Here is a 25649-nt window from a genome sequence, read left to right as displayed (position 1 = left end):
GAGGTAGTGATTAAAAACTGGAAAAACTTGCTGTGAAACCAGAAGTGAGCCATAATTGTAATAGTTGGCAGAAAAAGATTCATAAGGCTAACCTCAAATAGTTGGAATATTCCTTGGTTGTTATGTTTTCAGTTATTTTGGGCTCATCACTGTCTGAATACTTGAAATAGTTGTTTACTAAAGGAAAGAGGTCAAAAAGTTTTTTGAGTTCTAGCACTAACAATAGTGTCATGATATGCCATCAACTGCAGATAATCATTTTTATGTAAAATCTCTATTAGAAATTCTGGACATCTGTGATATTACAACTTGCATACACTGTCAAAACAAGATAATATGATAAATTTTAGGGTTTGTTCATTTTGGGCAGTCAAGTTCATGTACTACTTTTTTCTTAAAAAAAAAAAAAAATAGCAGAATAAAGATATTTGGGGGACATGAATCCTTACAATACTCATTTTCCAAATTTCAATATCCTTTGAGCTGTTGCATTATCATGCAGAGTTAGTGGATGTTATTAAACCCTTAGGTTGTTGGCTTTTTTCCTGCTCGGTGAAATAAAATGAAAATTCACCTTATGACATAGGCATTTGTGTGACAATTAAAGTTGTTCTGCTCGGCATTTGTTTTTTGAAAGTTCATGTTCTTTGTTTACTACTGGTATGATTGCTAATATTAACTGTTCTTGTCCATTTGACAGGTTGTCCAGCTGATGATACTGGACAGTAAAAGAGCCGTATCTCTATTGATTCAACATCGTGATATAATATCCCCTTCTGAAGTTGTTGGACAACTGTTGCATGACAGTAAAAAGTGCGACAATAGATTTTTCTTGCATTTATACCTGCATTCACTGTTTGACATTGACTCAGAAGGAGGGAAAGAATTCCATGATTTGCAGGTAATTCTTCTTTTTCTTAATTATTTTTGTTGCATGACCGGTATTGACCACTCTGCACATTTTATCTTTCTTACTGATTCATAAAAATTCAAAAGGAAAACAGGCCACCAATTTCCTTCTGGTATAATTATCTTGTCCAAACAATCTTTTGCTATCTGAGTTGGGAAATAAAAAGAAATATAGGACATCCTTTTATAGTTTAAACTTCATAAAAGGAATTTTCAAGTATATAATGATCTAGTGAAGTGTGACGTACTGAGTGTATTTAAAGAACTATGAGAGAGTGAGGTACTCTGCGTATTTAAAGAATTATGGGAAACATTGGTCTCAGCAGGTCAATGATATTTTTATAGTCTTTAATGTGTTTAAAAATGGTTTCTTTAGTGCAACAGTTACTCTGTTGTTCAAGAAAATACAAGATGGCCGTTTGATGGCAAATAAGTATCTGGCTCACTGGATGAAGCATTGTATGCTTAGTGAAAGTTGCCAACTAAGTCAAATATGGAAAGGAGTGTAATTAATTTTATTGGAGTCCTTGGAAGTTCACAATTAAATATGTGAGCTGATGCCAAATATATGAGCTAAGCTGTGGCTTATGCTTATTTTTGCTAACTGATGGCATTTATAAAGGTTAATTGTCTTTTTCATATGGGATGCATGATTATGACTTCGTCTACCTGTATTTTGGTGGTAGAGGGAGAACATCCTTGATGATTTCGAAGGTCAACAAAAACTACTGTTGCTTATGTTGGTGAAGCATTTAAGTCTAGTGCTGTTTTCTCATTTATTTTCTTTTATAGCAAAATGCATTGTAATATATTCATAATATAAGGCAGAAAGGTTCAAATAAGTCAGTTCCAAAAAGAGTTCATCTCTCAACTTCTGCTTGCAATTGACATTTTACCTTTTCGCAAATATGTCTCATACTACATTCTTCCTTCAAAGGATGTTTCATGGTTCTTTAGGGCTGTGTTAAACTCGAGGCAAATCTTGATATGTTAAGTGATCAGGGGTCTATGTGGCATTTGAGAATATGTTTCCTACACTGAAGCAGGTAGCTGGCCAACCTGAAAATTGAGTGCTAAATGTTTTGGGTATTGTAGGGCATTGCACTGGAGTCCTAATTCAAACTTGGGATCTGAGTAAAGAGTTTTGAAGGGCTGATTTAGTCTCTAGCTAATCATGGCTTGTGGGTATGATATTTTCTAGAGAAGCATCCAAATTCTAAATTGCTTTTTCCACAAAGATCACTAAAGTGTCAAGGTTATATTTCTGGGAGAATTTATTTGATAAAGAACCCTTTGTTATTAATATCTGCAACTCATAGTGCTCAATAAATATGGGATTCTTCTCTTGTGGTTTTCATAAAAGCATTCAAGGGGATGTTATAAAGTCTAGCAAATTACTGCTCCTAGATTGAGTGATATTAGTGATAGATTTTGTCATGATTCAGGTTTTCTTGTGAAGCAACTGCCTTCAAAAGGGCCAAGGTTGAGGTTTTTTTTTGGTCTAGGAGAAGTGCTTGTTATGATATCCACAAGTTATAGAGGCTTGACCTGGTGGAAAAAATTTTGATAATTGTTTCTTGAAAAGAAAACATGGAGAGTTATTTGATTGTTAATTTTAGAGCAACTTTAATATATTTTTTTCTGGCCAAAATTTTGAATGCGTCATTTGTTACATCCCAAGTAATTTTTTTTAAAAAAAAAAAAATTTGATCCATCCTTTAGGCGCATAAACCATGAGAGAATTTGGCGAGTGTAAGATTTGGTGATTTGCGGAACAATTAATGTAAATATGTATTTGTTTCCCACATGAACTGTGTCAATTAAATTTTCTAGAAGTCACATATTATCTTACAGGGAATCGGAAAAACTAAGGGTGCGCTTGGAAATGCAATTGCAATTTTTGCTGTTTTCAGTAAGGGGAAATGAGTAACTCTAGGCTCAAACATGTTCAACATATCATTTTTATTTCCTATTCTAAGGGACACTTTTAGAATTTTCAAGAAATTCCAGAAATTTTTTACTTTCATTTTTTTGTTTGCAAAATTAAAACTTCTGCCACCAAGGTTTTAAATCTTGTGGGATGGAGGTTCTCAATTTCTCCATGGAACGTGATGCCACGTGGTCCCATCCTGTCCCTACAGTGGTCTCAGTCATGCGACCCGATGGATATCCTCTGTCAGTCTCCCCTTCTTCTTTTCTTTCTTTATTTTTCTTCTTTTTTTCCTTCTTTTTTGTCTTTTCTTCTATTTTCCTTTCTTTTTCTTTCTTTTCTTATCCATTCATTTCTTTTTTTCTTCATTTCTTCTTTCTTTCCTCCCTTCTTTTCTTATTTCCTTTCATTTTTTTTATTTTTTAATCTTTTCTTCATTTTTTTCTTTCCTCTTTCTTTTTTTCTCTTATATGTATGAGTTTCGGAGTCTCAACCCTATCCCAGTCCCGTTTTCGCACAAAAATGGGATGGGATGGTCAGGATGCCTCCCCTTCTGCTGGAATGTAAAACCTTGGCTGCCACAACTTCGCCACTACTGCCACTGCTATGGCAATGATGATCACCACCACCCTGTTCATAGCCAACAGCCATTTGTCAGTGCTGGGAACCACCATCAACCTGCCAGTACCACCACCATAATTTTGACTGACCACTACCTGTAGACCCATGATCTACCATCAGCAATCACCCCACAGTCACTGCTGCCACCATTGCCACCATAATGCTGCCAATGCCACCATTTCTACCAGCCTCAAAGGTACTCTACTAGTTGTTTCAGAAACTGAAAACAGTTCAACTACCAAACATGTATCCTGTAATCAGAAAACTGGAAACAAAATCAAAATAACCAGCTTGTCTCTTGCGTAAAATATGCAAGGATGGCAGATGCAACCAAAATTTCATGATTTTTGTTATGTATGAATAGTCTGGGCTTTCTATCTGAGTTGAGCAATTCCCTTTGTATACTTTATAGAGACTCCTTTGCTTCCACTAATTTTGCTGAAGTGGCAATGGTTTAATGGATAACTAATCAAAGTCCAGAGCATAGTTTCCAAGTCAGGGTTCTCTTCATTTGAGTTCCACCTTATAGTTCTTGATTCTCTGTCTCCTAATAAATTGAGTCTTCATGCTGTAGGATGAGAAAATTTGTTCTGATGTAGAATCATATTCACTGGTAGTTTATGCACCCATCTGTTTTAATGTAGTAAATCTTGATGTGTTCATTTTGTTCTTTTGCTCTTATACAATGTGCAGATAATATTTCATTCTCTTGTCTGTAGGTAGAGCTTTATGCTGAATACGAGCCACGAATGCTACTCCCATTTCTTCATAGCAGTCATCATTATAAGCTAGAGAAGGTTCGGAATCAACTAGTTCTTTGCACAATTGTAATTCATTTGTTTTAGGAAGACCATAAAATGACTTACCACTACTTCTCAGGCTTATGAAATTTGTGTTAAGAAAGATCTTGTAAGAGAGCAGGCATTTATCCTTGCAAGGATGGGCAATGCCAAAAGAGCGCTTGCAGTTTACATAAATAAGTTGGAAGATATAGAGGAGGTATGCACATCCAGCCATTTTCCAAAGACATATTCCCTTCTGACAGAGCCCTTTTCTTTCACGATGACATTTTCCAATACTGAATTAGCTGAAGTTAAATGACAAGCATTACTCTTTCAGGCTGTGGATTTCGTAAGTACACAGCATGATGATGATCTATGGGAGGAGTTAATTAAGCAATGTCTCCATAAGCCTGAAATGGTACATGGAACAAAACTTATTTAAACACTGAAGTTACATTATCATCTTGTCTCAACCCGCATGGTGCATGTGGATAATTTGTTTTCAATAACTGGCAGGTTGGGATGTTGTTGGAGCACACTGTTGGTAATCTTGATCCGCTGTATATTGTCAGTATGGTGCCCAATGGATTAGAGATACCACGGTGAGCATCAAATTATATTATTTTGTGTATTATATTCAACTGTTTTAACTTGTCATGATATCTTTTTTTCTCAATATTTTCTTTCTGAAATTACCTATGATGAATTCGATGCTCTTCTAAATTTCCTTGTCCATTTTTGCAAATTGTCGCCACATCAGAGGTTAAGATCTCTCTCTCTCTCTCTCTCTCATGCTATGATTCTCCCATACCCCCACCTGAACAACGGGTCACCTGTTTGAAAGTTTTTTCGGTACCCCATGTTTTTGTTAGCTTTACTTTCAAAAAGATATAATTTTTATTCTACTGGATCCTTACAGGTTAAGAGATCGCCTTGTCAAAATCATCACTGATTATCGAACAGAAACCTCTCTTAGACATGGATGTAATGATATCCTCAAGGTGCAACTTTATTCTCTGTTCTTGCTTGGCTTGAACATGTTCTCTCACTTTCTCATAGTCTCTGATTTACTAAGAATTTTCTACAGGCTGACTGTGTCAATCTGTTGATCAAGTATTACAAAGAGGCTCGGCGGGCCATCTACTTGGGCAGTATAGAAGAAGAAACACGTGGGAAGAGGGAAAATGAGGCTTCTGCTCCAACAATTGAGAGAGTAGCAAATGCAAGAATGATGGTAGTTCAATCCATAACAAGGGGCAATGGGAGGTGTTGCTTGTGCTTTGATCCTTTGTCCATTCAAAACGTCAATGTCGTTGTATTCTTTTGCTGCCATGCATATCATGTCCCCTGTCTCCAGGATGGCTCAGATGCTGTGGGCACTGTATCTAATAATGATGATGACCATGATGATGATGGTGGATCTCGAATGCGTTGTGTTTTATGCACTACAGCTGGTGGGTAAACATGTGAGTGCCATGCGGATGTGTTTTTGAGTGTTTTTTTTTTTTTTTTTTTTGCGCCCAATTGGCATCTTGTGTATCAATATTAATATATAAAAATTTCTCAATGCATTAGTTTGGACAAATGTGATTGGTCCAGTTGTTCCTCATAAAAAAGGTCTGTCAGTAGTTAGTGTGTTAAATCATCAGTTGCAACTTTTAGGTGCGTGCAGTTGCTTTGGCTCTTTCAAGTGCTGATCATGCATTTTAGGGCGGTAACTAATGTGGAATTAGAACTGTCAGTCTAACTCGTATTCCTTCGAATTATTTTTGAGTCACGTTCGATCCGTTTGTTAAACTGTAGAACTGAACACAAATAAAATTTTCATTCGATCGTGTTCGGGTCGATAAAAATTTGATAAAATAAATAAATATTATATATATATATATATATTTATATATTTATATATTTATATACATATTTTACTAATTTTAACAAAAAATTTCGTTTCCTTCGGCCCTGATGAAAAATGTCGCTCCCCCTGGCCCATCCCGCGCGCGGTGCGCAAAAAATTTCGCTTAAATTTTAACAAACCCACCCCACCCGGCCCGTGGTCCCACCCCCTCCCCCCATCTCTCTCTTGTTTACATCTAATCCGCGCCGGCCCCCTTCCCCCGGCTCCTGGCCCTCTCTCTCTCTCTCTCGCTCGGCGGCCGGCGGGTCCCCCCTCCAACCCCACCCCCTCCCCTCCCCCCCCCCCGCCACCCCTAGCAGTGGCGGAACCCTAGCCATCATCTAAGCTTTCCTATTTGGCTGCTCCAAGCCTCCCACCTAATCCCCCTAGCCCCTCGTCCTCTCTCTCTCTTGCTCGGCGGCCGACGGGGCTCCCCACTCCCCTCCCCCCGGCCAGCCCTAGCAGTGACGGCGGCAACGGTGGAACCCTAGCCATCATCTAAGCTTCCCTATTCGGCCGCTCCAAGCCTCCCACCTAATCCCCCCAGCCCCTCGCCCTCTCTCTCTCTCGCTCGGCGGCCGGCAGCGGCTCCCCACTCCCCCCCTCCCCGACACCCCTAGTGACGGCGGAGGAGGAACCCTAGCCATCGTCTCAGCTTCTTTGTTCGGCCGCTCCAAGCCTCCCATCCGATCGTGATTCTTGAGAATGGAAAAACTAGAGGAAAAAAGGGGGAGGACAAAAAAAATTAACGGGTAAGGCCTTTTCCCACGTAGGTTGATCATTTTTTATCTTTTTCAGTTTTTTTTTTTTCTTTTCGTTTTATTCTCTTTTTTTCGAGATCTGTGGTGAAGGAGAGCCCTGAGGGAGATCGGAGGGTTCTATAGATTCCAGTTGGGGTTTTTTCTAGAGTTGTGGCGGTGTGAGTTGGTGAAGGAGAGCACCTGAGAGGAAGATCGAAAGGGTTTTTAGGTTCTAGTTTAGGTTTGGGGATGGCCAGATGGGGCTACCGGTGGTGGTGGTGCGACGAGCCGAACTCGAGCCTAATTCGAATATAACGAGCTTAACGAACTCGATCCCGAATAAAGTTCTCTCGAATACATTCGAATTCGAATCGAACTCGAATCCCGAACAGTGGCATGTTCGATCGTGTTCGATTTGTTAACAGCCCTGTGTGGATGATTTGTTTCAGCTGGCTTTCTCCCTGGTTCAGAAAAAAAAAAATTCATTCAAGAATTCAACTGCGCCCAGGAATTCAACTTCGCTCGGCCATAACTCTTGTCCCAGTTTGATCTCTTATCTTTCGCCGCATAACTCTCAGGCTTGAAGCATGCTTGCATCATTAAATCGTACCGGAGACATCCCAGCAGAAATGCTACCACTCTGAAATACAAAACGTCCTCCCGGCGCGGGCGACAAAAAGCATCGTACAGTAGCGTACGGAGTTAACCTTGCTTTAATTTCTGATCAGGTGTTGCTGTCGTGTCATATCCGTGTCATATCCTACCGGACCATCGGAGTCATTATCTAAATAATATTTAAAAAAATTATTTATCAAATTAATTTATATTTAAATTTATTTATAAAATTAATATAAAATTATAAAATTAATATATATTTAAATTTATTTTTAAAAGATGTAATTAAATTATTTGATATATTATTATTATCTGAATCATAATTTTTATAATTTTTTTAATATAATTTTTTTTTGAAATAGTCAAAAATAAGCTAAATCAAATAAATTAATTGTTTATGAACTATGGGATAGGAATTTCAAATTGATAAGGAATGATGGGATGATTATGTTAGATTCAAATCTACTGGGGCTACAGCTAGATGTCGGTACGATTCGTATCATACTGTATCGATGGGGAATCGGTAAGGTTCAAGTCGATTTTTCAACAAATGAGATGAATCAAATCGCATTGGTACATCTTGATATGGTACAAGCACGAATCATTATGTATCGCTACGTACAGTGCGGTACGGACTGGTATAGATTGGTACAGTATTGGTACAGTATGATGTAGGTACTAATCACTTAGTATGATGCGGTTTGAGTTGGTATAGATGGGTGTGGTATGGATACGGGTCGGTATGGAGATGATAGAGATTGATTTTTTATTTTATTTTTTTTGAATCATTAAAAAGTTTTGAAAATATCATTTAAAATTAAAATTTATTTAAAAATATAATTATAAATGGTATTTTCAAAAATGGCATTACAAATGATAATTTTTATTTTTATTTATTTCTCTCTTTTTTTTTGGGTCATTGAAATGCTTTGAAAACGTCGTTTGAAATGGCATCTTTGAAAACGCCATTTCAAATGGTGTTTTCAAAAATGTCATTTCAAATGATGATTTTTTTTTTGTGATACAAACTGTCACGGAGTGAGTGTTTTCTTATTCAAACATTCGTACGACGTCCCAGCATGCCATACACCAAGGCCAGCTCTCTTAAGTCCTTTCCTCGGACATACCAATAAATATGCAGCAGTCCAGCCACACAGCCAAGCTTGCATCTCTGTGCCTCTGTCTAGCAACACTGTTGTACTGAACACAGATAACACCCTTAAGTGTCTGTAAGCAATCCGACCTCTCGAATCAACTGCAATGCTCATGCGCATCTCTGTGCCATAACATAGACTCTTCTCAAAAGTGCTCCGCAGCTCAACATCTCTGTATCAACTCTAAGGCTTTGTCCCTCAAGCTAAGCACTGCTGATCCCAGATGTCTTGATCCTCGACATACCCTCGTGCCATGCAATCCACCAAGCTGCCCTTCAGTATTACACATATCAAATCCACATAGCACGACCATGCAATGCCATTACTATGCATGAGGCTCGGACAAATCCATCTTTAATGCTGTCCAACTAAACTACCAAGCTGACATGACCTATAGCTTTTCGAAGCTACAGATGATCATATACATTCGAGTCCTCTGGGGTTTTACTATCCAAGTTTTTGCCCACAAGCTCTTATGCCACGATCCCAATCTTGCATCTTTGATATGCCTTTCTATCTCTGGTCATATCGTTTGATAATATTCATGGCCTACTCGCCCATCACTATGCATTACCATGATCCTGAGGATACATGACCACCACCCAACATCTTAGGTCCACAGCCTACTCACACATTGAGCACTGTCACGATATCGGCATCCAAGTCTGCCCCATCAAGTAAAGATTTTCGATTGGATGATATATACATCAAGTCGTCCTCTCCTTGACATGACCCTCTTGGCCATCCATAATCCTTGACCCAATGCCAAAGCACATATTCCGATCGATATATCATAAGCTTTGTTCTCTACGATCGATCGATTTTCATGGATCCCCGCAAGACATCACCTTGCGATGCTCACGAGACTTGCCTGTTTGGATAGGCCACACCCTTGCCCGACTAGCTCTCTATCGCCTCTTCGCTCCATTACAGAGATCAAGAATGCATAGAGTAGTCTAGACAAACCCTTCAAGGATAAAATCTCGAGATATTTTCTTCCCACACAATATGGCCAACTCATCCAATCAACATTGCCCCGAATACCTCCACATGAGATCGTTCGGGTGTGGCACCATCATTGCCCACACAACTGTGCCACGACGGACCCGTCTCCTACGGATCTGGGGGAGTCTGGTATGCGATCAAAGCTCCGCACCCCTCCTCAAATCAAGAGGAATCCTTGAGTATCCACATCTATCATGGCGGACCACCACTATTCCAAATATCATGCGTCTCGAGCCCCTCGATATCATGCCACGGTCATGTCGCTCTTTGGCGAACCATTGCTCCCTCACTACCCAGCAAGGCATCTCCTTAAATCTCATCCCGGAGGTTTCAAATGATCGAGTAGCATTGCAAATTTTGGTCAAGCCAAATCTTTCGCATCATCGTGCCACGCCTATGCTGGCACCCCCTGCGACATGTCTGCAGATAAGCTCGTGACAATTCTCCTCCACTCAAGCTATCGACGTCCTCGTCGACGTCCAAGCCACTACTTGAATGAACATTAGTTACCACAGCCAAATTTTCACTGTAGTCACTATAAATATGGTTCCTTAAGTCAGAGACCCATGGTCTCGATGTCCTTGATCCTTTCTCTACCACTGAGAATTCATCATCCACACCACATTGACTCTTCCACAGAACCAAACTGCTTCAAAATCTAATACTAATCTCTGCTTTTGTCCTCCTCCAATGATCTTCTAACTTTCAATTACATGGCATTTCTCGGACTCTTCCAAGGCTTAACTCTCGATTGCCCCAATCTAAGAGTGACTATTGAATTTTCTAAGCTTGCTGCAGTTCTCTGACCATCAACTTAACTGAAAACTTTGTGGCACTCCTCGAACTTTTTCGAGATTTTACTCTCGATTTCCTCAATTTAAGAGCTGCCATTGCCTTAACTAAAGCAAAATCTATTGTCAAAAACACAAAATGGCACTCCTTGGAGTCACGGGGTGAGTGTTTTCTTATCCAAACACCCGTACGGCACCCCAGCATGCCACATACCAAGGCCAGCCTTTTTGAGTCCTTTCTTCGGACATATCAATAAGCACGCAGCAGTCCAGTCACACAGTCAAACTTGCATCTCTGTGCCTCTGCCTAGCAACACAGATGTATTGAACACAGATAACACCCTCAAGTGCCCGTAAGCAATCCGATCCCTCGAATCAACTGCAATACTCATGCGCACCTCGGTGCCATAACATAGACTTTTCTCAAGAGTGCTCCACAGCTCAACATCTCTGTGTCAACTCTAAGGCTTTGCCTCTCAAGCCAAGTACTGCTTATCCCAGATGTCTTGATCCTCGATATACCCTTGTGCCATGACATAACCACTGTGTCACTGATCTGCAACCCACCAAGCTGCCCTTTAGTACTACACATACCAAATCCACATAGTACGATCATGCAACGCCACTAGTATGCATGAGGTTCGAACAAACCTATCTTTAATGCTGTTCAGCTAAACTACCAAGCTGATACGACCTGTAGCTCTTCGAAGCTATAGATTATCGGACATATTCGAGTCCTTTGGGGTTCTATTATCCAAGCTTTTTCCTACAAATTCTTGTGCCATGATCCCGATCTTGCATCCTTGATATGCCTTTCCATCTCTGGTCATATCACTTGACAATATTTATGGCCTGCTCGTCCATCACTGTGCATTACCACGATCCTGGGGATACATGACCACACCATCCAACATCTTAGGTCCACAGCCTACTCACACATTGAGCACTGCCACGATATCGGTATCCAAGTCTGTCCCATCAAGTAAATATCTTTGATCGGATGATATATGTATCAAGCCGTCTTCTCCTCGGCATGATCCTCTTGGCCATCCATAGTTTTTGGCCCAGTTTCAAGGCACATATTTCGATCGATATATCATAAACTTTCTTTGTTCTCCACGACCGACTGGTTCCTGTGGATCCCCGCAAGACATCATCTTGCGATGGGGAGGAGGTGATGTGGATCCATAATACGTCATTTGAAATGATATTTTTTACCAAAAAAATATCATTACAAATGGTATTTTATGATTTTGCATTAATTTTATAAATAAGTTTAAACATGTATTAGTTTTGTAAATAATATTTTTAAAATTATTTGGATAATGAACTCTCCACAATCGAAACAAAATATGGTTGAATAACACCCGAATAGCCAAGCGGTCTAATGGGTTATCAAGTCCATCGTTGAAATTGGAATCGAAATTATTAAATCTTTTATGAATTATCAATTAAAAAAATATATTTTAAAAAAAATTAATTTTTTAAATAAAATTAGTACATATCCCCTTGAATAGAGATGAAAATGTGGTTTTTTCAAGATTTTTTGTGAATATCACTTATTTTTATTTCCATTCAAAAGTACGGCTCCTACCAATCAAACATGTTTAAAATATTGAGAGGATGCTGAATGGTTCCTTTTGTCCATCCATTCTCCACTTAGAACTGTTTCTGTATCATATTACCCATTATTGCTAACAACATATCAATTTAGTGATCATTGAATGTAATGGTAGCCCATTGTGATTTACTTGTTGACACAATTAAAGATTAAGGGGTAAGGTTATAAAGTATATAATGGTTATTCAACAAGATTTTTCTTAGTATTGTGGTGCTTTCCCTCCATTCTTGGTTCACATGACTTTCATTAAAATAATGAGACAATTGACAACTATTCAAAGTAGCAGGTTTTTGGATCTTAGTTTCGTGTTGCTCGATCTTCTCTTTTTCTTTATTTTGCTTTTGCTTTGCCACTTAACAACAAAAAAATTAAAACATAGAAAAAAGAATTAGAATATCAAGCATAAGTATTGCATGATTTAATGCATTACTAAAAAATAATTTTTCTGACAAATTAAGTACTTCATGGATATACTAACATAAATCATGCATATTCACAAATATAGTTTCAAGTAATATAACTTAAATATAGTGTAATTCATTAAACTATTTTGTCATGCAAGTAGAGCATTTCATAACAATCATATAATAAAATATATAACAAAATTAATCATACTCCTTTCTATGCACAAATTATGTAAATTTTATAAATAGCTATATTATAATATAAAAATAATATCCTTAAACTAAATGCTAAGATCATTTTATCCTCGTGACAATGTCATAATCGATTGGATATCATAATTTGCTAACCATTATACCTACTGATGGGGTCATATGCCAATTATTTTATTATTGACAAAACCATATGCCAACTATTATGTCTCGTGGCAAAATCACATACCAACTATCATACCGGCTGGCAAAATTATATACCAACTATCCTATCTACTGGCAGGATAACATACCAACTATTATATCTATTGGTAAGAATTGTATACCAACTATTATATCTATTGGAAAGGATTGTATATAACTATCTAAGAGCCTATAATCTTATTTTTTTAAATCATATTTTTAAAATTATATTTTTTAAAAAATATACCTTCTTAAACAGTATATAAATAAGATGTTCAATGATTTTATAGAGTTTGTAATCCATAAATAATCTTTGATACTAAATTATCATAAAATTATTTATAGTAAATCAATCATGCTCATAAAAATTCATAATTCATAATTGAATTCTATATATATCATCTTCATAGCAAAATATATTTTTTTATAATTTAAAAATCAGTTACATATAAGCATCCACCACAAAATAATAATATAAAAATATAAATCATTTCATGGTCATATGCTTGATCTTAAATGTTCAAGAAAATATAGAGCCAATAATGTTAATATAATTTATTATTTATATTTTTATTCTTCATTAAAATTAATCAATAATTTGAAAATAAATAAGGTTTATATAATAGTCACCTACTTTGATTCGTCCAAAGTAGATACAGGTGAATAAACTGGCTTCACCTATCCAAAATTATTTAATAAGATAAATTAATTTATATTTAATTATTAAAAAATCTAAATATATAATAAAAAGCTCTACGGAGTGAAATGAAATTCTACCTAAACTAGGAAAAAGAGAGGTGGAAAAGATTAAAATAAGCGATCGCCGCAATCGACCGGGAGGGTATATAGACAGGAATAGGATCCGTAAATAAAATCTAAAATCAAGTAGAGAGAAAGTTCAACCATGGGATGGGACCTCTTTCCCTCACTTTTTTTTTTTTTTTTTTTTTTTTTTGTACAAAATAGGCGTCACTGAAATAGGGGAAGAGAGGGAGGCGGTGGTGCCTAGCAGGAGAAGCCAAAAAGAAGATGGGAAATTTTGAGGTTATTTGTAAAATTTCAACCAGAGCAGAGGGAAGCGTAAGAGAGGAGATTGGATTTCTCACTTGTTTCTGACAAAGATCCACCATAACACTGTCGCCGCAGGAACCGCAATCTAATATGGTCTCGGGAGAAGGCTCCAATTTGTCTGCAAACAAACATCTATCCTTCTTGGTTATGGTCTATAGAATCATCGCTTGCTTTTTGACTGGACTCTTGTAATAATGGTACATATTTTGGTTTCATAGTCATTTGGACTTCTTCTCGGGAACAACCTATGTAGTTCTGCAACCACATCATTGCAAACAGAAAACAAAGGTTTTTTAATGTCAAAAAAAAACCATCAGCATGTAAAGTGACGAACAGGATGATATGGTAATATGTTGATAATATGTTGACAATGATGGACAATTAGGATGATTAATTATAAAATAAGGAAAAAAAATATTTTTATGATATTATAAAAAATTATAAATAAATAAATGAACATATTTATAACAACAAAAAACAAACGACATAAATATAAAAAAATAAAAGAGAGATGCGGGAGCATAATGAAAATATAAATCTTAAAACTTTTTGGTAAAATAAAAATACAATTAAAAGTTTTAGAATTTACCTTCAAAATATATATTTTTATTTATATATTTATTCTAATCGGTATAATAAAAAATTAGAAAATTTTAATTGTAAAATAATTATTTAATAATAGTGGTTTTCTCCTGTATCTCTATTTATAGTATGTTATAATTTTCAATATCCTCTTCATAAATATAGAAAACAAACTATGAATTTAGAAAATCTGAGTCCTCTGTTAAATGTGATATATTTTCATCTTTTGTCAATGAGAAATATGATATAAATAGATGTTATAAATGTTGTCCCTAATAAGACCGAGAAGCTAGCATATAGCATTTGAAAAACTACTGCTTTCGAAGCTAAAAAAATCATCCCAAATTGATGAAGAACATTTTGATTGCTTGACTTCTTTCACCAAACATGTCTTGCCAAACATATTTAGCTGATTTAATAATTTAATTTGATCAGACTACAAAGATGAAATCTGTCATTTATAGTTGCCATCTCATGCATATCGTGCTGGATCCCTTGGTGGGGTGGACAAACTAATTTATCGAGAGGGGCATGCTTGCCTTATGTGATTTATTGGAAGATTAGTTTTGTTTCTCAAAGCGTGCATATCTCATTAGGAGAGCAGATATTTCTTCATTAACGGAACATGTTGTGCATTCTCCTACACGTGAAATAGGATACATATGAGATGTATCCGAGGATATTATGTTGAAAAATAAATGTAAAAATTTGTAAGTTTCGGATTATTTGCATCGAGAGGATCGAAACTAAATTTTTTTCCCACAAATTAGATCATGATCAAACCAAACAACTCCTGAGTCAAAAATACAATCACAAGATAGAATGCATTTGATTTTCACAGGCCAAATACCTCCAAGATGAGTGTTCTTGGTTTTGAGAGAGTTTTCCAAATATTTTGTTGGGATATTTTTTAGAGACCACGTCTGAATACTATATATGCCCATTTGGAGATAGTTTTTTAGCATTTTCAGTTATGAAAAGTTACGAAAGTAACTCCCAAGAATTGCAATCCAAATTGAATCGGATTTTGCCCACATAGGTGATCCAAAAATTGAATTTAAAATCAATATCTCCAACTCACACATGATAGACAAAATATTAATCTCATTTTGATAATTTCATATAGACAAATGGGTCGTGTGACCTGTAAGTGCATCTACAAACCTAATCATGTTCTTGTTAGAGATACATAGCGATTGTAAACCAGAAATCAAAAATAACATCAAATAATTTCATATCTCACTGTGCCCTAAACATTTTTGGTTATGCCAAGAATCAAGCATACTTAAATCTCTCAAAAGTTATGCTTAATCTCTTTTTTCTCAAACAAAATATGTGTTCACAATTATGTCTGATTTCCAATGAAATAATATAACTGGTCGACTGATGAATATATGCACATATATAATATAATCCAAGTATATCTTCCCTCTACACTCATATTTATCAAATTCGAACTAATCGTTTTCCTAGACATGCTCCATAAAGTTACATTATTTTATCACCGTCGAAAGCATCGTAAAGAAACAAACATTAGCTCATCATATCAGAATATAGTCAAAAATCCCTAAGGGCATCAATAAGGCTTTATTAATGATTAAGCCTTGAGGAATTCACACAGTGAGAAAGCAAGGATTTATTGCATTCAACTTTTTCAATGATTCTCACTTTCCTCATATGTCATATATGCACACGTGGTATGAAAACACGTGCTATGGTAGATTCTCCTTCAAAGAGCATATGTCAAGTCTTATATCAATACCATACAAATCTCGATCTAAATATTTTCTTCATATCTATCTAAAGTTCTCTCTAAGCCCATCTATCAATATATCTCTCAGAGAACTCATATATGACATTATATACCTTCCAGGCTTACATGATTGTGGGATCATCATGTTCGATCCAAGTGATGATTTCTTAAACCTCAGAATCTCACTTTAATAGTTATCAAGATGACATATTTATTATATGTACACTTTCATACTCTCTCAATTATATTTTTGATTTTAATAAGTGCACAAGTGTCTCATCTTAGTCCGTCATCCATAACGTCTAAGGCTATCGCTCGTATGAAGGAGCCGATACATGCCTGGTGACATACTTTTAGTTTGATATACATTCATATATGTGCCAATGCTAGTTTATTATGTATCAAAATTTATTTGATAATTCATAAAAGTAAATAAAGACAAACTTCATTAATATATAAATATCATTGTTTTACAAATTCTTAATATACAGTCTCATATTCTATGCAATCCAAGAGATCTAACATATGATTGAAATAAGTCTCTTGATATTGGTTTGGTAAATGGATCAGCTACCATCAAATGCATAGGAATATATCTCAGGATTATTTCTTTTCGAGCTACAATATCTCTAACAAAATTATTCTTAATATCAATATGTTTTATTCTGCCATAATATTTTGGATCCTTCATATAACCAATAGCCGCTTGATTATCACAATTAACTCCCACTGACTTAGAGATACTTTTTATAATTTTCAAGCCTTGTAGGAATTGCCTCAACCAAACAGCTTCTTAGATTACAGCTAAATATGCTATGAATTCAGCTTCTATCATCGACAAGGCAATACAATTTTATTTTTTACTTCTCCATGATATGGTACCATTATTCAACATAAAATTATACCTAGAAATCGACTTGCGTTCATGTAAATCTGCTGCCCAATCAGCATCTGAGTATCCCTTCAAGCATAAATCACCCCCTTGATAGCATAACAAGTAATCTATAGTTTCCTTAAGATATCTGAAGATCCTCTTGATCTCTCTCCGATGCATCCTTCCAGGATTTGATTGATAGCGGCTCACTAAACTTACTGCATAACATATATTTGGCCTTGTACACATAGTGGCATACATTAGGCTTCCAACAGCATTCGAGTAAGGAACTTTAGCCATTTCATCCTTTTCTTTGGGAGTCTTAGGGCACATGCTGTTATTTAACATTTCACCTTTTGTCATAGGAGTATCTACGGGAGCATAATCTTGCATATTAAACCATTCCAGAACATTCTTAAGATAAGGTTCTTGTGAAAGTGCCAACATTTTTTTGGAACGATCTCTATGAATTTTCACTCCAAGTATATATGCAGCTTCTTCCATATCTTTCATTTCAAAACTGGTGGATAACTATTTCTTAATGATATTAACATACTCCTTGTCATTTCCAGCTAATAGATATCATCAACACATAAGGATAGAATTACAAATTTGTCATCTTGATGTTTGATGTAAACACAATGATTCTCATGGATCATAGTGAAACCATAAAATGATAATTCTCCATGAAATCTCAAATACCACTATCTGGATGATTGTTTAAGACCATATATTGATCTTTTAAGTTTGCATACTTTATCTTCTTGATCTTCAACTATGAAATCCATTGGTTGTTTCATGTAAATATCTTCATCCAATTCTCCATTGAGAAAGGCAATTTTAATATCCATTTGGTATAATTCTAAATCCATGAGTCACTATAGCTAGAATAAGATGAATGGATGTGATTCTTATCACAGGCGTAAAGTGTCTTCATAATCTATACCCTTTTGTTGAGTATAATTTTTCACTACCAAACGAGCCTTATACCTTTCTATATAACCATCTGCCTTACACTTAATTTTGAGAACCCACTTGTTTTCAATAGCTTTATGATCGGGTGGCAGATCAATCAGGTCTCAAACCTACTTTGTTCTCATAGACTCCATTTTCTTTTTCATTATAATTTTTTATTATTCCCTACCAGGACAAGCTAAAGCCTCTTTAACTGATTTTGGCTCAACTTCATCACGTGAAGCTATCATAAAAGTTTCACCCTCAATCTCGAAGCGACAGCTTGGAATACTCTTACAAGTACTCCTTAATTGTGATTCTTGTGAAATGTCTACATCATTCCCACTCGGTGCAAGAGATTGAGATACTACAGTATCCTCAAGAGTTTTCATATTTTGTAGTCTCATATCATCAACATCTTCCATCTCATATAGACGGTGGTTCTTATTGATTTCTCCCATGCTAGGAAATTCATATTCTAAGAATATGACATCTCGAGATTTTATCTTAGTAATACCTCCATCAGCATGTTCATCTATGAATACATATTCCTTTGAGTATTCAGAGTATCTTATAAGACTCGTTTGGCTCGTGGGAAGAATTTTTCTTCTTAGGAAGTAACTTTCTGGGAAGTAACTTTTCAGGAAGTTACTTCTTGAGAATAGGATTTTGATATGTTTGGTTGACCATAGGAAAATGACTTATTATAAAGTAGCTTATGTTTGGATGAGCACCTATTTTTTTGAAAAAACTGTGTAAAATACCTATTATACCCTTAGTAGATATAAAACTATATATTTTTACTCATAAATTTTATACAAATATAAATATTATATTTCTATTAATATAAATATAACATTAATATATTATAATATAACATTAGATCATAATAATTTATTATGTTAATATAATATTAATATATTAATATTATATTAATATAATATGAATATTTTAATATAATAAATTTATTAATATAGATATAAATATAATATCATATTAATATAAATATTATATTAAAATTAATAAAAATATTATATTAATATAAATATTAAAATAATATTAAAATATAATAAATATTAATATTATATTTATATAAATATTAAAATAATATTAATATTATATTATATTACTATTCAGTATTTCATCCTAACCATCCATTGATATTTTATTAAATTTTAACAATAAATCTTAAAAAGATATTTTAGAAAAAAAAGTACTATCACTTCCCATATCACGGAAAGTGCCAAAACCCACATCCCCTATGTGTTTTCACTTTTCATAAAATATAAAAAATGACTTCTCATGGAAAGTACTTTTTTCACTCTTTCTTCTCTTAAAATTTCAACCAAACAAGATGCTCTTTCTTCATTTCCCAGGAAGTGCCTCTTCCCCCCTCCTCTTTCCGTCAACCAAACGAGTCCATAAAGATATATTTCTTTCCTTTAGGATTCAATTTATCATATTTGTGAGAGAAATCGTGAACATAAGCTGTCGACCCCCACGATCGTAAAGTAGATAAATTAGATTTTTTTTTCTATCCATAACTCATAAGGAGTGAAGGTAACTGATTTAGAAGACATACGATTCAAAATATATGTAGCAGTCAATAAAACATCTCTCAATATAAAATTGATAGATTCGCTTGTGCCATCATAAATTTGACCATTTTCAATAAGATTCTATTTCTTCTTTCAATAACTTCATTTTATTGCGATGTTCTAGAAATGGTCAATTGCGTTTCTATTCTTTTTTATCACAAAATTTTTTAAATTGATTAGATAAATACTCTCTTCCCTGATTAGTTTTCAGAGTTTTGATAGTTTTTTCTAACTGATTTTTAATTTGATTAACATAACATTTGAAGCAATCTAATGCCTCTGATTTATAAAAAATCAAATATACACAACTGAAACAGATGAAATCATCTATAAATATAATGAAATATGAGGCTCTATGCCTTGCTCTAACGTTCATAAGATTACAAATGCCTGAATGGATTAATTGTAATAAAAATTCTGACCTAGTTCCTTTACTAAATGGTTTTCTAATTGCTTTTCCAGCTAGACAATGCTCACAACTATGTAATGTAATTTTATCAATTGAGCCCAAAAGACCCTCTTTGGCCAATTTATTCATTCTGTCTTACCCAATGTGACCTAATTTAGCATGCCAAATATTAACATCTATAGTAGAATTACTTGTGGAATTAAGCATAGAACAACAATTGTAAACATAATTATATATATGATGTTCACAATTTAATACAAAGAAACCATTCAACAGACATCCAGTACCATAACATAGATCCACACAAGTACCATGAAAATTAAGAACATAATCTAATTCTAGAAGAACAATTACAGAGATCAAGTTCCGTCGAATCTCTGGTGCAAATAGGACATCATGTAGGATTAGAATTTGGCCATCACACAAAATAAGTTTGTAAGTGCCAATTCCTTTGACTTCCACTCTTGTATTATTTTTCATATAAATCCATCTTGTACCCGCTAGAACTTGATGGTACTCTACAAATGTACTTTGATCTCCTGCTACATGGTCTATTACTCCTAAATCTATAATGTACATAGGATCAAAATCAGCAAGTAAAACAATACTGGAATTAAACATAAACAGAATATAAAAGAACTGAGTATAGTGCTACCTTCTCTTGCTCGGTGCAATTGTGAGCAATGTGACCTAGCTTGCCACACTTGAAGAACTTAATTTTGCTCAGATCCTTCTTCTTTTAGAACCGTTTGCCTTTCATATTCTTCTTAAATTTGTTCTTTTTGGGCCCTTGACCCATCTCCTTCCCTTTCTTATTCTTTTTTTTGAATTTCTTATACCCTAAGCCCGAAGCTTGCTGAGAACAGGATTAAGCCACATAGGCTTATCCACTAGGTTTGGAAGCCCAAAGTCGCTCATCTTCTAGCCCAACGTGGTGTGCTACATCAGCAAAGGTCTTGATGCCATCATTGTGGGTCAAGTTGATCTTCAAATATTTTCTGTTATCAGGAAGAGATCTTATAACAACTTGAACTTTTTGTTCATTGGTGAGGATATGACTAACAGCTTGCAAATCTTTTATTATGTTTGACATAGTTCTCAGATGCCCTTTAATAGTATAATTTGGATGCTTCTTATATGTGTCAAACTTGATAGTCAGTTGTCTCAGTCTTGTCACTATGGTACCATTAAATTTTTTTTTTTGAGAAAAACCCATATATCATGGTGCAGAAGGAAGACTTTGACAATCAGAAATGAGATCATCAACTATAGAGCTTTTGATCTTTTTCTTTTCAGACTCGATAAGCTTCTTGATCTCTCTTATTTTGCACACTAGTACCCTCACTAAGGTCATCCATGGTATTATGAATAGCCTCGAGCACCTTTTGTTCCTCAAGAATATAGTGCATTTTCAATTATCAGGCATTATAATTAGTGCATTTTCAATTATCAGACATTATAATTCTCACCATTAGGTTTTTCACCTTTGTTTAATTCAGTTATGATATTTGCTGATGCCATATTTAGTGATAACTACATAGAGACATTGTTTTCAAATAAATAACTAGCACAGTAAATGAATCAGCACATATATATCAATTCGCCATAAGAAACATACTAAATTAAAGATAACCTAACATAAGTAACAAAATTAAAAGTTCACTAGGTGCCCTATCATCATTCGTATACACATGTCAAATTATCTTTAATTTAGCAAGTTTAGGCAAATTCATAAAAAATATTCTTACTTAATTAAGCAATTATTAAATGAATTAAGGACTAAACATATGTAGCATTCATTACATCATGCTTGAAATAACATAGCAATATACATGACATAACTATATATAATATTTATTACATCATGCTTGAAATAACATAACAATATAAACAACTAAAATATTTACAAATTCATAAAATAAATATTCAATTAAATCTCCTCAAGGGCGAGTCTGATTCCTACATTTTGAACCCAGTGTATCAAAAAGCTCTTTTTTGATTTTCCAAAAGTAGTCATCTTTTACTACGAAGATTTGGAAACATTGATAAGATGGCAGTCCGTCTAGCTGCTCTCATAATAAAGCAACTGCTCTCGTATTTTGCCTTGAAAATAGCTATAATTTTGTTATAATACAGACTCTCATTTGACTCATACAATCTTCGTAGTACCTCAGACCACTCAAATGATGAAGATTTAAGTAGGGTTCTGATCATCATGCCATTTGTAATAATATACCATTTATTTTTTTATTTCTCAAATATTTTTTCAACAATTCCAACATGTTGCACAATGTCATGTTTAGGACTTATCTTATAATCATTGATAGGTGCCTATTTCATCTCTCCAATTATTTCTCTGAAAATCTTCTTAGTCCTTGTTGTCTGAACCATCTTCCAACTTAAAATAAATAATCATGTATTAGTAATAAATTATATATGGTATTTTTTAAATGAATTAAAACATATGAGAGAAAAAAAATAATATAAATAAGAAAATTTTCAGAAGTGGAATCATATTTTTCAGAGTAGTATACAATTTATTATAAATTTTTGTTTAAAAAAATAATTTTTAAAATAATTTTTTGAAAAGTATGTAATGGCACTTTGGAGAGATATAGGGTCTTTGCTGTTCGAAAAACTCAAAAACAGAGTTTTACTCCCTTGAATTTAATAATATCAGACTTACCTGTAATTTTTTAGAATTTTCTAACAACATTCGATAGGTTTATTAAATTTTTATCATTGTAGAAATGATAAATTAGACTTAATTATCGCTCCGTCCAGATAAAATAAAATACACAGATAATTTAATAATGTTCAGAAACATGGTCTGGAAATATTCGGACCAAAATGCCCTTGTAAAGACTATTCACGTAATGGGACCACGTTGTCTTCAACCTCCTGCAAAATGAAAATTTTTCTAGATTTTACTATTTCTTGAGCCAGCTTTGAAGGCTCGAATCTCTCACACCAGAAATTCAAATGTTGCGGCCAATCCCTTCGTCGCCTGATCGTCGAAAATGAGCACCTGTAAGAGAAGTCTACACTGATCGAAGATACCTCCGACGGAGATCCTCCGACAGTCAAGTCAGAGAAGAGACTAGGCAATAGTAGAAAACAATCAAGGACTCAGCAGGAGAGAGAGAGAGGGAGAGAGAGGGAGAGTCCAAGGCTTCGAAAGAACCTCTCAACACTGTTGCCTTCCTTGTCTTTATAGTAGAGCGCGGCATGGTCCCGCCATTAATGGTGCAGACAACCGGGGGAGTTGTCAAATCATCGGAGGCTGTCAGAGTCGTCATGGCCTGACAAGTCGCCGTGGGCTGTCAAATCACTGGGGCTGACATGTCCTAGGTAGGACGATGTCCTCAGGACGGTCACGTCGCATGTCCTTGTCAGGACAGCAGCCCATAACAGTCGTACGGCGTTTGGGAGAGCTAACCGACCATACATCGGTATTCGGCTGCGGGGCGTCGGGTGAAGACCTGGAAATACCGTCGACTAGTCTGGCGCACTGTTAGAGTCGGATGTCAGCTGCCACCCCCGACAGTGAGTCGGTGATTTGGGCTCTACCACTCGGCTGGTCGAAAATAGAATGGGCCTGCCCGACCGATACACCTTCGGTCAAATAATGTCGGCAGCTACTGTCGGCAATCATCGGTCGACACAGTCGGTAGAGTCGGACGTCAGTCAGACAGGTCCGAGGATAAGTCGGCATAAAAGGGGTCGGTCGATATACCCCAACAGTTGCCCCCCCACTCCTGAGTTGGATGTCGTGCTGGCCAGCGTCTCCGCATGGGCGATGGCTTCGGGCGAAAGGAGTGGATACCCATCACATCATGCCCCGACTCTGGTGACCATATCAATGAACGATCCAGCGTCAGACGTTCCATTGGTGTCAGACGTCCTATTGGTGTCAGACATCCCATCGGGAACAGAAACCATCATTTCCACCGTCTCCTCGGGAACGCAAACTGCCGTCGATCAGTGAATCCTGAGATGCGATTTTTTCGCCACGTGGCAGGAGGCCATTGGGCCGAATCCGTTCAGGTGGATGGAGGCGACGTGGCCTGATCTAGGGCAGGTGCGTCGAATCGTCGGACCGAGGGAAGGCCCAGATGCCGCCACGTGTCACGATCTGGGAGACCCTCGTTGGGCGTGCTCTCATCCCGACCGTCGAGGGGCACTATATATATAGGATCACCTGCATCCAAAATTCTACTTTTCGTAGCCCTGTTGCCGAGACTCTGGTCGAGTGATCCCCCTTGTCTCAGGTAGTTGTCCCCGCCTTCTTTGAAAAGTTTTCTCGAAGCCTTTGTCTTTGTCTTCTCATTTTTTCTTCGCTTCCTTGAAATTTTCTTCCATATCCTTTTTCTTCGGGACCAGCATCATGGCTAGGACCTCTCCTCGAGGAAGTCCGTCGGGGAACTCGACCGATGATTCTCAGTCGACCCCAGAGGTGAAGGTTTCTTCACTTTCGGGGTCGAACGTCGATTGACTCTGGGAGTATTACAGCATCCCGGAGTAGTTTCGACTGTTCGCCCCTGGGGCTGACGGTCGGGTTAATAACCCGCCCCCAGGCCAGGTGGCTTTCTATATTGAGGACCTCCGGGCCGGTCTTCGTTTCTCGATTTCAAAATTTATTCGGAATATCTTGGACTATTACGGACTTTGTCCAATGTAACTGGCGTCGAACTCAGTCCGACTGAAGTCAGTTTTGTCTTGTTGTGTCGGCTTTTGCCGATCAATCCTTGTATCTTCCTCTTCCGAGCATTCTTTGTTCTCCGACCCCACCCTAAAGCCTGAGGGTGGTGATTTTTCGACCCTCGAAAGGGTCTTTCCTTCATCACTGGTCTTCCATCGTCAATTCATGGGTGGAAGAATCAGTTTTTCTTTGTTTTCTCTTCACTTCCCTGGGGGTTCCCTTCCCGCTGGGACGACCCCCTGACTCGGCCGAATGAGAATAGTCGAGTGGAGGCAGACGATCGGGAGGATTTTCTCTGACTCAAAGATATGTCAGTTCCGAAACAGAGAGAGCTTGTTATCGAACAAGCTCTTTATGACGCCGGCTTGAGCTTGGTCCCCCGCCTAGGTACAATTCGGCCTGTTGACTGTTTCTTAGCTTTTCGTCTATCTCCAAATTTGCACTAACTTTTTGTTGAAATTGCAGGCACGCCATCGAGAATGAGGCTGACTGACGCCAAGATTCGGCAACACGCGGTAAGGAAGAGGCCGGCACCTGGGCCCGGACCCTCGCGGCCGCCCAAGAGGCCCCAAACGTCATCTCTGGCTGTGGCTGTGCAGTCGGAACCAGTTATCGCATTGTCGGTGCCGGAGGTGCCATCCGAGGTGCATCCTGAGGAGAGGACAGTGGATGGTACGACCGAGGAAGCGTCGGCCGTTTCGTCGATGGAGGAGGTTGTGGTCGAAGCTCAGGAGCTCGAACGACCTTCGGCCGCTCATGTTGCGGCTTCGGGAGGAGCTCAATCAAGTTCGAGCTTTCCGTCATTCTCTGACTTTCGGGCCTGGGCGGTCGGACGAGGGAAGTCTCT

At 36.6% G+C, this 25649-nt stretch overlaps 1 protein-coding gene and 1 long non-coding RNA gene across 2 annotated transcripts in view; both read left to right on the top strand.

Moving 5' to 3' along the window:
- LOC105058932 (vacuolar protein sorting-associated protein 41 homolog) overlaps positions 1–5827 on the top strand; it is a 33071-nt gene extending 27244 nt beyond the window's left edge. The window contains exons 13-19 of the mRNA XM_010942016.4: positions 701–901; positions 4180–4257; positions 4340–4459; positions 4580–4660; positions 4759–4844; positions 5162–5243; positions 5330–5827. Of these exons, the coding sequence (XP_010940318.1) occupies positions 701–901; positions 4180–4257; positions 4340–4459; positions 4580–4660; positions 4759–4844; positions 5162–5243; positions 5330–5704 (1023 nt within the window). The 3' untranslated portion in view covers positions 5705–5827. The remainder of the gene's footprint in view (positions 1–700; positions 902–4179; positions 4258–4339; positions 4460–4579; positions 4661–4758; positions 4845–5161; positions 5244–5329) is intronic.
- Positions 5828–6410: 583 nt separating this feature from the next.
- On the top strand, positions 6411–14151 carry LOC105058931 (uncharacterized). Its single transcript, XR_002166244.3, has 2 exons — positions 6411–6888; positions 13826–14151. It is a non-coding gene; the product is annotated as an uncharacterized lncRNA (long non-coding RNA).
- Positions 14152–25649: the final 11498 nt, after the last annotated feature.

The sequence above is a fragment of the Elaeis guineensis genome, chromosome 16, assembly GCF_000442705.2.
Source record: "Elaeis guineensis isolate ETL-2024a chromosome 16, EG11, whole genome shotgun sequence".
Taxonomy (NCBI): domain Eukaryota; kingdom Viridiplantae; phylum Streptophyta; class Magnoliopsida; order Arecales; family Arecaceae; genus Elaeis; species Elaeis guineensis.
The sequence above is the reverse complement of the archived record's forward strand: the minus strand, read 5'-3'. Positions and strand labels throughout refer to the sequence as shown.